Below are 12,416 nucleotides of genomic sequence, written 5' to 3' on the forward strand. Positions count from 1 at the left end.
CTTCCAGCTAGAAAGTTGTAGTAGTAAAAGCTGCTCCTGGTCAACTGCAGAGAACCTGGGTGGTATTCAGTAGGAACAAAACGCTAGAACAAGATCCAAAGTAACTGAGTGAAACGGGGAGGTAGTATCTGAACTTGTCCAATAAGTATTTCTCAACCCATGTCCACTACTCTCCTCACCAAGCCAGTGGTAAGTCTCGTGAGACCTCTGCACTCTTGTCTTTGGCTAGCTCCAGTGCTTTTGGAGGTAAAATCATTACCGTTTAACTTCTTGCCATCCCTGTACGCTAGCAGCATTGCCTGAGGGGAGGTTACCTGAAGGCTTGGTAAGCTGAACATTAAATTGATTCAGGACTGATCTACACTCCAGCTACTGAGAAACATTAGTGACGCTGCAGAAACTGGCTAGCCTGAGAGCCTACCTGTGGAACCTAAGACTTTCTTTTCAAAAGAACCATATTTCTGACCTCAACACCTGTCTTTTAGGGACCAGTCCCTCACAGAGTGGTACGTGCTAGAGACCAAGTCCCTGATGTTTGATCATCTCTCGTCTCTTAGTTCCATCTAAGGTATGGCTTCATCCGTCAGTTACTTTTAAATCACAAAGAAAAGGTGAAGGCAGCAGCCAGTACTCTGTTAAAACCCTTATTCAGGTTCTCCTGACTGGTGCAACGGTCTAAGGCACTGCTTCGCAGTGCTTGAGGTGTCACTACAAACCCGGGTTCGATCCCAGGCTGTGTCGCAGCTGGCTGCGACTGGGAGACCCATGAGGCGGCGCACAATTGGCCCTGCGTCGTCCGGGTTAGGGGAGTGTTTGACCGGCCTGGATGGCCTTGTCCCATCGTGCTCTAGCGTCTCCTTGTGGCAGGCTGGGAGCATGCACGCTGACTTTTGTCGCCAGTTGTACGGTGTTTCCTCCGACACATTGGTGCTGCTGGCATCCGGCTTAAGCGAGCAGTGTCTCAAGAAGCATTTCGGCTTGGCAGGGTCGTGTTTCGGAGGACGCATGGCTCTTGACCTTCGCCTCTCCCGAGTCTGTACGGGAGTTGCAGCAATGGGACAAGACTGTAACTACCAATTGGATGTCACGAAATGGGGTAAAAAAGGGGTAAAAATACGTTCTTCACTCCAGTTTAACCTGGAGTGACCGCTGAAATCAGTCCATTGTAAAGACTGGTGTGTTGTACTCTGGGAGCGACTGAATTAATGACTCACTGGCGATTTCTCAAATGAATTCCCTTTCACTCCGTCTTAGCGCTGGGCATCATCACGAGAACAGGGATTGATTTTTTAAGGGTAAAGATGCACCCAGCTTGAAGCAATTCCGTGTGGAGTTTATTTGCGTTCTGTAGGCCAATCTCTCACAAAATCAACCAGCGAATCGTCAATAATCATTATTCGTTAGGATATTTGCTCTGTGTCTTTGTGCCGATTTAATATTCTTGCAAGATTCCAACATCATAACCTACGGTCTCTGAACAAACGCATCCCAGCTAATCATTTTAATCTCTGCTTACGGCAGTTAGTAAATGATTTATTTAATTTCGTCAACCACATGAGCAATTCCACCCTGTGCTATGACTATGCCAAGTGTTTAATGAATAGTTTGGTTTACACACACACGGCGGTACAGGAGGTCTCCCATGCAGCGCCGGTTCCTGACGTAAGAGACATAAGGGGCATTTCTGTGAGGTTAAGGAACTCAGTCTGGGTCTCAACTTACTGTTGAGAGTAAGAATAATAGAATGCACAAGGTGCAACTTCAAAATGTGGTTGTGTATCAGCAGTATTTCTCTTACGTCACTCAGTCATGTCGACTAACAATTTTTAGATTGGTAGTTAGTCTGGCCAGCTATCCAAACCTGTATTAATCATGGCCGAATACCGGCCGGGCACCTGCCCAGGGGCCATGATCTCTACGGGGGCCACATTGATTTTGTTAGTCATTCTCATTCAGATATATTAACATGGCATAAGCCATTACAAAATGTGTAGAATTGCATCAAATCTTCAGATGCTGCTCTCTCTCACGCTCTCACTATCGCTCTCTCGCCCATCCATCCATCCATGCTGCCTTGTCTGTCTCTCAGACCCGTCCCAGAGTTACTGGACTGAACGGAGCTCTTTAACTCTGAAACGCTCCGGGCCTCAAGCTCATATGATTACCTTAGTCCCAGCATCACCTTTTGGTTTCTGGGCAAGCAGCAAGTCAGGCAGGCAGGGTGTCGGGGAGCCTTTGGTGAGGCTGCCAAGTCCAGACTCACTCCCTGTACTGTAGTCCACCAGCCTGCCAGTCAGTCAGTGTGCTGTACATAAAAGGCAATGGCCCTGTCTATCTAAACCACGACATTTGATTGCATTTAGGTTGAGTGGGGAATGGGAGGTCGTCTGGTGGGCAATGTTCACTTTGCATCTGCTTGTACTGAAAGTAGCCAATTAATGTTCCCTTGACCTTAGTTAATGTTTATACTGTGGGCATGTTTCAGTACATTTAAGGACAAAGATGTTCTCCAAGCTAGAAATGGAGGGCACTCAGGGCAGAGTGATAGTCAGGCTACACTCTGAGCAGGAGGCAAATCAGAGTAAGCATTGTTGTGAGCAACGCGGGTTTCTCTCCACGTACAGTAGTAGTACCACCATGTCTTCTGTAGCGCAAAGACCTCTGTATATTGACATTTCCTCCGACATTGTGTGATCTTAACACTTCAACTACACCTCATTCTAACAAGGGAGTTGACAGAAGTTTGCGGATTAGCTCATTGTAAACCTGCGGTGAGGGATGTTTTTGTTAGGTCTGAATGCCTGGCTCTCGAGTGTTGTTCTGGCTAACCACAAAAACCGGCTCCGAGTTATGATGAGGCTTGAAACCATATGGTTCCTCCAGGCTAGTTTCCCAAAGTGTTGTGACTATTTTGTTACATGCTTTGTGGATTACATTAATTCCCGTCGGATGACTTTTGTTAAACAGAAGGATGAACTACTTTCATTGAAAACATGTCACACGTATCTGTTCTGTTTAACAGAGGCTTGTGGTTAGGAATGGTTTGGTTTTGAACAGTGAGCCTGGACTGCAGTCATTCTGTAGTTCTTCCTCTGAACTTCAATCTCCGGATATTAGGTTTATAAACTGTTTGGTTTGTTTTCAGGCTGTTTGTTTTATTGCGGCCTGTTTATTCTGTTGAATGTTTATTCATACCAACGCCTGCCCAGAAATCCTCATTGCAGTATTTCGTAAGGAAATGGCATGACGCTATAAACATCCACCCATTATTTGTTTAATCTTGAGTTTAACCTGAATCCCGCAAATCACTTGAGTCATTACTAATTGAGTCATTCTGAAATTCTTTGAGATGTTTCCGAGAAGTTTCTCACTCCCACCCATATATTATCTCTCTGCAGACACACAAATCATCCTTTTTCAACACTTTGTCGTTGTTCTAACAAAGCGTTGTTCTGTACCGTAAAATGTGTCACAAATGGCCCCCTATTCCCTACATAGCGCACTACTTTTGACCAGAGGGGCCCGGTCGAAAATAGCGCGCTATGTAGGGAATAGGGTGCGCCATTTGAGACTCAGTGCTGTTTGTGCGGGAGGGAATGTGTTAAGGCATATCTGCCGCTTTGTGTGGGCTACGCTATGCACTCACCCTGATTGGTATCTGAAGGAGCTGTAACTAGCGATCGAGCCAGGAGATTGACTGAGCATTTTTGTTGGAAGTGTTTTGCTTCCCTTCTCTTCAGTAGTCTAGTGTTCAACTTAGCCTACGGGATGCAGGGACATTTGTGTGCAATATTGCTTAGTTTGTACTGTAAAGCTACATTGGCTAATTTATGTAGAGGGTGTTTTCCATCTAAAAAGGACCCATGAGCACCAACGTGACGTTAATAGGAGCATGTCAAAATTGGGTGTCAAATGAAAGCTAGTCTATATTTGAGAAGTTGAGGCATTTGTAGATTTTTCAAGCATTTTCGATCCTAAAAATGTGGAGTAAGAAAAGGCTTTGATTTCTGGTCAAACGAATGGAATGGGAGTCATAGACGACATCAGTGGTGTAAAGTACTTGAGTTAAAATACTTAAGCACTACTTAAGTAGTTTTTTGGGGTATCTGTACTTTACTATTTATATTTTTGACAACTTTTACTACATTCCTGAAGAAAATTATGTACTTTTTACTCCATACATTTTCCCTGACACCCAAAAGTACTCGTTACATTTTGAACGCTTAGCAGAACAGGGAAATTGTCTAATTCACACACTTATCAAGAGAACATCCCATGTCATCTCTACTGTCTCTGATCTAGCGGACTCACTAAACTCAAGCTTTGTTTGTGTTGATGTCTGACTGTAACCCTGGCTATCCATACATTTTTTTAAACTAGAAAATGGTGCAGGGGTTTAAACTGCAGAACCCGGGTCCTACATTTGAATATAAACATTTATTTTTTTAAACAAACTATGCTACATTTTATCTCTGGGACCCTCAGGATGACAAATCAGAGCAAGATTACTGAATGTAAGTACATGATTTACCTTCAGAGGTGAGTGTATCGAACCAGTTGCCATGATAAAAGTGTTTTGTTTTTGTACATTCTCTTCAAACAATATTTTTTTCCCCACTGTAATAGCTACTTTAAATTGGACACTGCAGTTAGATTAACAAGAATTTAAGATTTCTGCCCATATAAGACATGTCTATGTCCCGGAAAGTTGGCTGTTGTTTACAACGTCATTCTAGTCACATTAGCGCTTGTTAGCACCGATCCCGTAGAGGTTAAAGGCAGTGCAGTCGAAAATAAGATTTTCTCGTGTTTTATATATATTTCCACACTGAGGTTGGAATAATATTGTGAAATTGTATGAAAGTCCCTTTTAGTGTAAGAGCATTTGAAAAGACTGCTAAAATCTCAGCCTGATTTGGTGGGATGGAGTTTTGGCCTTCCATGGTGACATCACCATGTGTTTATTAGGCCAATAAGAAAGAGTTAAAACTTGATTTGAGTTAAAAACTTCTCTGCCAAGAACAGCATATTTTCCCCCCCTCTCCACTCAAACCACTCCTACAGTCCTAGCAGAATTCTTGCTTGAGAAATTGCTCTTTGCTGAGATGCAATTTTTTTTATTACCATTTTACTTGTAAACAATCACAGTAAGGTGCCTTCAGAAAGTATTCATACCCCTTGATTTATTCCACATTTTGTTGTTATAGCCTGAATTCAAAAATAGGTGAAATATATTTTTTTCTCACCCATCTACACACAATACCCCATAATGACAAATGGAAAACATGTTTTTAGAAATGTTTGCAAATGTATTAAATGAAATACAGAAATATATAATTTACATAAGTATTGACACCCCTGAGTCAATACAAGTTTGAATCACCTTTGGCAGCGATTACAGCCATGAGTCTTTCTGGCTAAGTTCCTAAGATCTTTGCACACCTGAATTTTACTATATTTTTGCACATTATTATTTTAAAACTTATTCAAGCTCTGTCAAGTTGGTTGTTGATCATTGCTAGACAGCCTTTTTCAAGTCTTGCCAGAGATTTTAATGCCATTTATGTCAAAACTGTAACTAGGCCACTCAGGAACATTCAATGTCTTCTTGGTAAGCAACTCCAGTGTATATTTATATATCAGTGTACAATTATATATTGTCTTGCTGAAAGGTAAATTTGTCTCCCAGTGTCAGTTGGAATGCTCTATTCCATTATTATTTTTATCCCATACAAACTCCCAAGTCCTTGCCGATAATAATGCAGCCACCACCATGCTTGAAAATACTGTATGAAGAGTGGTACTCAGGGATGTGTTGTGTAGGATTTGCCCCTAACATAATGCTTTCTATTAAGGACATAAAGTTAATTTCTTTGCCACATTTTTTGCAGTTTTACTTTAGTGCCTTATTGAAAACACGATGCATGTTTTGGAATATTTTTATTCTGTACAGGCTTCCTTCTTTTCACTCTGTCATTTAGGTTAGTATTGTGGAGTAACTACAATGTTGTGGATCCATCCTCAGTTTTCTTTACAGCCATTAAACTCTTTAACTGTTTTAATGTCACCGTTGACCTGATGGTGAAATCCCTGAGCAGTTTCCTTCCTCCCCAGCAACTGAGTTAGGAAGGAGGCCTGTATTTTTCTAGTGACTGGGTGATACACCATCCAAAGTGTAATTACTTCACCATGCTCAAAGGGATATTCAGTGTCTTTTATACTCATCTACCAATTGGTGCCCTCCTTTGCGAGGCATTGGAAAACCTCCCTGGTCTTTGTGGTTGAATCTGTGTTTAAAATTCACTGCTTGACTGAGGGACCTTACAATGATCTGTATGTGTGGGGTACAGAGATGAGGTAGTCATTCAAAAATCATGTTAAACACTATTATTGCATAGAGTGAGTCCATGCAATGTATTGTTACTTGTTAAGCACATTTTTACTCCTGAACTTATTTAGGCTTGCCATAACAAAGGGGTTGAATACTTATAGACTAAAGACATTTCAGCTTGTATTAATTTGTAAGAATTTCTAAAAACATAATTCCACTTTGACGTTATGGGGTATTGTGTGTAGGGCAGTGACACAAAATCTACATTTAATCCATTTTAAAATTCAGGCTGTAACACCAACAAAGTGTGGAAAAAGTCAAGGACTGGTGAATACTTTCTGAAGTCACTGTAGTTGTTGCCCAGAAATGATTTGATATTGAGATAAAAACGTCTGCATTGGATCTTTTTAAGATTTTTTTCTCATTTCTTTCTCTCTCTCATGAAGAGGGAGGATAATGAAAGTTCGCAGAAGTAACAAGAAAAGGTAGACCTACCAATTAGTTATAGTGTTTTAACTGATATCAAATGTGTTTTTATAAATGTTTAGGCTGTGATTTAAAAATGGGTAATTTTGTTTCCAAATCAGTAGCAGAATTAATAGAAATCATAGTAGCCACAAACCACAGTTTGGTCACTTGCTACTGTTTTCCCTTCCACTGGCATACTGTTATGTTCAGCTCATAACAGTTTTTTTTCCTGTTGTCTGGTGGTCAACGTAAGACCGTCTGGACAACCTCCCACTCTCCCTCTCTCGTAATTCCGTTACCGGATGTAAATCCACTTACTACCTACCGTAGGTCAATAACCAAAATAAATGGGTGTCATGTCATAGCTGACACCACATTCTTTCTGCAGGCATTTTGCAATTTTAATTTCCGAGCAGATATTTAAGAGTTTTTGGAAAACGTGCATAAACAGAGGGAGATTCTACCATAATTCTCTTACCAATCTTTGCATCATTCTTAACAGTAAATTCGTTTTTGTGACAATTTGTGGAAATTGTTAAATGTAGACCTTGTACATAGACTTGTGTGGTTTGTTAAACTTTGAAATCAATGTTTTTTGGTTTAGCATACATTTTAAGTGAATGTGAGTCAAAGCGTAATTCCGTTACCATGGAATTGCCCAAAGGCTTCCATAAAACAGCATATTCTTGTAAACAAGAAGAGAGATCCACCTGCATCTGATTCCCAGCATTGCCTTTCGTCCCTGTGAGGAGAGAGGGAGAGAGTTTGGCCTCCCACCCACACACAGCAGCCCTGGCAGGCTGTGAGTGAGGCAGTGACGTGGTGTTGTTGAGCCCAGGTCTGCCAAGCCGAGCCAGGGTATGAGATACCAGAGAGGCAGGCTGCCAGGGGATACAAACGGCCCTACAACAGCCTACAGCCTGGGCACAGAGCAGCACATCCCACTGCCAGAGCTGTTCTTAGCTTCAGAGTGAGAGAACCAACCAGAGCAAGCTGAAGATGCAGGAGGACCAGAGCCGGGAGTCTGGTTCCCGAACATGGGTCTTCTCAGGGTTGTGAGGCGGGAATTAGAGGATTCCTACTGGAGGAATGGTAGCTAAGAGCAGTAGGACATAGCGTTGAGTGCAGTGCTCCTTCTCTTACCCGCTGGAACAATTTCGTTTCACCTGTTTAATAGGTGTAAACTGAGGTCTGTTTTGTATGGAATCCTCTTTTTTTGACCACTTATAAATCGAATGAACAGATCCCCCATGCATCAGAGGCAAAGCTCCTTCCTTAAAGATTATTGCTGGACTTTGGCCCTCCCTGTGTGTGCAGTTCTCTAACTGTGTGAGGCAAGTGCAAAGCACACCAAAGGCGAGGGTTGGATTTAAATAGCGCCTTCCTACGAACGGAGGCACCCAAAGTGCTTTACATCGTAAGGGGGAAACTCACCTTAACCACCAGCATTTTGTTAGAATGTGCCCTCAGCCTGGATGCTGTTTACGTAGTTGCTTAAAACAACCTGCCACTGCAGCATGACTCTGGCCCAAAGCACTTGACTTCTGTGGCCCTTTTTTTATTTCAGCCTGCCTGAATCAGTCAGTGCCCTGCTGAAAAAAATACATGACGTAGCTAAAGTTAGACCCCTACCTCAGTTACATGGAAGCTGCTGTACACATCAATAGCCTAGCTGTACTATTTGAAAATGCACGTGTTGTTTTCCTGTGCGTGCACGGCGTCTGTCTGTGTCTTTTAAGGACACGCAGGCTATAACCAGAATGCCACATTTAGCCTCCCGTCAGTTAATCAATCAGTCAGATAGTAAAAGCAGCCCTGTTTGACATCTGTACACTACTGTCCAGTGAACTGAACAAATGGCGTGAATGTACACCTAGTTGAGGCAATTGCTGCCCTGTTATGAGCTCTGTTAGCCGCCTATGTTGTACGGTGCATTAGTTAAGTATTCCGACACATTGTCTTATTCCACATTTTGTTTACATGACAGCCTTATTCTAACATTTTATTAAATTGTTTTTCCACCTTCATCAATCTACGCACAAAACACCATATTTACAAAGCAAAAACAGGTTTTTAGAGTAAAAAAAAAAGTATTTTGTTGAAGCACCTTTTGACAGTGATTACAGCCTTGAATCTTCTTGGATATGACCCTACAAGCTTGCCACACCTGTATTTTGGCGAGTTTCTCCCATTCTCTGTCAGGTTGGCTGGGGAGCGTCGCTGCACAGCTATATTCAGGTCTCGCCAGAGATGTTCAATCAGGTGCAAGTCCGAGCTCTGGATGGGCGCACTCAAGGACATTGAGACTTGGCCTGAAGCCGTTGTCCAAAGAATCCTGTTTCTCATGGTCTGAGAGTCCTTTAGGTACCTTTTGGTAAACTCCAAGCGGGGTGTCATGTGCCTTTTACTGAGGAGTGGCTTCGGTCTGGCCACTCCACCTTAAAGGCTTGATTGTTGGAGTGCTGCAGAGATGGTTGTCCTTCTGGAAGTTTCTCCCATCTCCACAGAGGAGCTCTGGACCTCTGGAGCTCTGTCGGAGTGACCATCGAGTTCTTGGTCACCTGCCTGACCAAGGCCCTTCTCCCCCGATTGCTCAGTTTGGATAGGTGGCCAGCTCTAGGACGAGTCTTGGTGGTTCCAAACTTCCATTTAAGAATGATGGAAGACACTGTGTTCTTGGGGACCTTCAATGCTGGAGAAATTTTTGGGTACCCTTCCCAGATCTGTGCTTCGGCACAATCCTTTCTCGGAGCTCTACGGACAATTCCTTCGTCCTCATGGCTTGGTTTCTTTCTCTGACATGCACTGTCATCTGGGACCTTTTATAATGTGTGCCTTTCCAAATCATGTCCAATCAATTGAATTCACCACAGGTGGACTCCAATCAAGTTGTAGAAACATCTCAAGGATGATCAATGGAAACAGGATACACCTGAGCTCAATTGCGAGACTCATAGCAAAAAGTCTGAATACTTATTTAAATAAGGTATTTTGTTATTTAAAAAAAAATGTGCTAACAATTCTCCAAAACAGTTTTTGCTTTGTCATTATGGGGTATTGTGTGTAGATTGATGAAAATTTTTGATTGAATCAATTTTAGAATAAGGCTGTAACGTATGTAGAATACAGGCTGTGAATGACTTGTTCTGCTGGTGTGCCTCTTGCTCTGTCCCTGTAGGTGCAATCCTGGGTCGCTCGGAGACACAGGAGTGCGTGTACTACAACTCTAGCTGGGAGAAGGAGCGAACCAACCGCAGTGGCATCGAGCCTTGCTACGGCGACAAGGACAAGAGGCTCCACTGCTTCGCCACCTGGAAAAACACCTCGGGAACCATCGAGATCGTCAAGCAGGGCTGCTGGCTGGACGATGTCAACTGCTATGACAGGTTAGGTAGTGTCTTATTCTGAGGCAAGACGGTAGACTTAGGGATTAGTGGTCCTCTGTAGGTCAGTTAGTAGAGCATGGCGCTTGTAATGCCAGGATAGTGGGTTCGATTCCCGGGACCTCCGATATGTGAAAATGTATGCACGAAAACAGTCACTTTTGAGAAAAGAGTTTGCTAAATGGCATATATTCTTATTAGACGTAGGGCTAGTGGTTAAGTTTAAGGGTTGGTGGTCTGAAGCACTGTACTTCAGTCCTTTCTTGCAGATGGTGCCTAACACTTATTAGTTTAGGTCATACTGTCCTTTGTATGACGGTTGACTTAGTACATCTTTAAAGGCGCTGCGTGGTCAATCCGACGTCTGCACTGGCCGTGCAGCATTTACAGTGATACGGCCACTGCAGAAGTCAGGGCATTCACACTTCTTGCGCTTCACCGAGCAGCCCAAAGCTGTTTTGAAGGAAGTGAGTTTTTGTTTATACAGGACCTCCCGCCCTCACCTACCGTCAACCAATCATGTCAATGCGGCGCCATACGGAGCCCTCCGCGTTGTTACAGAATTTGAGAGGCGCATGGCGATGCGGTACGGAGCTCATTTTGGCCACTGCGTGCCTCCGGAGGCCCCGCGATGGCGTCAGGCCATCCATACGGCGCCAACGACCACATTTTCCGGATCAAGCACAAATTGGCTTTTAGAGTGGTTGTCTGTCCATTCCTGCAAAGAGGTAGTTCGTCCTCCCCAGACAGAGAAAGAGGGGGATCGGTTCAGTGGAGGGCTGCCAGCACTCATCTCTCTACCTTTGTGACAGAGGTGTGTTCTTTTCTTTCTTCTTCTGTCTTTCTCTCTCTCTCTCTGCCGCAGTAGTGAATGTGTGGAGACGAAGGAGAGTCCGGACGTCTTCTTCTGTTGCTGCGAAGGCAACACGTGTAACGAGAAGTTCCTCTACAGCCCCGACACGCAGGCTGTCCAAAGTAAGTCATCGTGTAAGTTCACACACAGGAAGCTGATGTAATGTCACATCCTCCTCTGTCGGTTTTCCAGCCGAACGCAGACGATCAGTCGGTAAGAATAACCCAACCGAACCCAAGAGACACTGGGGCATATTCCCTCACAAACACTAGAGACACAAGGTGTTCTACTTTACCAGGGCCCAGAGATTTACTGCTTTAATTTGAAACTCTGTGTCCAGGCTGGCCACTGTCCTCCTCTCTATGGGGGCCAGTAGGGACCTGTCTGGGCCCAGTCAGAGTGTAGCAACTAGTGGGGTCCGTCGGGGCCACCAAGCCCAGCCCCAGACAACCTCAGTGTCACAGGAAGGGAAACCGCAGCAATAATACAATCCAGCCGTGTCTGTGATGGCAGAGAACCGTGATGGCAGAGAACCGTGATGGCATACCAGTGGCTGATCACATCAAATACTACATCTTTGTGATATGACAAAGGGGTGCACTGCACAGTAAGGCTTAGCTATTTGTTTTGTGGGTCACTTGGTTGTTTCGGTGGTTATTTTTGGCTGCTGGCTTACGTTCTCATGAACGGCATGTCACTATTAATCTCACTATTTAGAGGATTTTGTTGAAGCGACCCAGATGTGTTGAGCTTTTTGTTGGAACTATTTTTAGAGTGTTGCGCTACTAGTCTTCGGATACCATTGTGTATGGTGTGATGAAAATATGAGGGGAACAAAGCACGTTTGCGTACCTGTATAAAGGTGTGTTCTCTCTCTCCATCTCCCTGCCCCCTCCTCGCCAACCCCCGTTCCTCTCTTTCCACCATCCTCCCCGTTCTCGCACCTTTATGTAACCCTTACCTCTCATTTTCTCCCCCCTTCCCCCTCCTCCCCCGGTCTCTCGTCCACAGCGACCTCCAACCCGTTTACCCAGAAGCCTCAGCTGTTCAACACCCTGCTGTACTCTCTGGTGCCCATTATGGGCATCGCCGCCATCGTCCTCTTCTCCTTCTGGATGTACCGTCATCACAAGCTGGCATACCCGCCCGTCCTGGTGCCAACACAGGTAAGACTGAAGAGTATGAGAGTGTGTGTGTGTGTGTGTGTGTGCGATGATTCGTCATACTTGTCTCGGCTGTACAGAAAAAGCACAAGAAGTACCCCTCGCTGCTTGGTGTTTTAATCTTGATATAGGAGTGACTCACCAACATTGGCAAGAAAAACGGATGCAAAACAATGGATAGCAGAAGAGAACATTGGAACTTGCTGATCTGAAGCGAA

The 12,416-nt window shown here is 44.0% G+C and overlaps 1 protein-coding gene across 4 annotated transcripts in view; it reads left to right on the forward strand.

The window, feature by feature from the left end:
* LOC129840676 (activin receptor type-2A-like) overlaps window positions 1-12,416 on the forward strand; it is a 53,141-nt gene that overhangs the window by 24,167 nt on the left and 16,558 nt on the right. For 2 of the 4 annotated variants that reach the window (XM_055908718.1, XM_055908720.1), the window contains exons 2-4: window positions 9,978-10,185; window positions 11,048-11,169; window positions 12,047-12,201. In XM_055908718.1, coding sequence (XP_055764693.1) covers window positions 9,978-10,185; window positions 11,048-11,169; window positions 12,047-12,201 — 485 coding nt within the window. The remainder of the gene's footprint in view (window positions 1-9,977; window positions 10,186-11,047; window positions 11,170-12,046; window positions 12,202-12,416) is intronic. The other 2 variants (XM_055908719.1, XM_055908721.1) reach the window with 1 other exon arrangement.

Source organism: Salvelinus fontinalis, chromosome 41, assembly GCF_029448725.1.
Source record: "Salvelinus fontinalis isolate EN_2023a chromosome 41, ASM2944872v1, whole genome shotgun sequence".
Lineage (NCBI taxonomy): Eukaryota > Metazoa > Chordata > Actinopteri > Salmoniformes > Salmonidae > Salvelinus > Salvelinus fontinalis.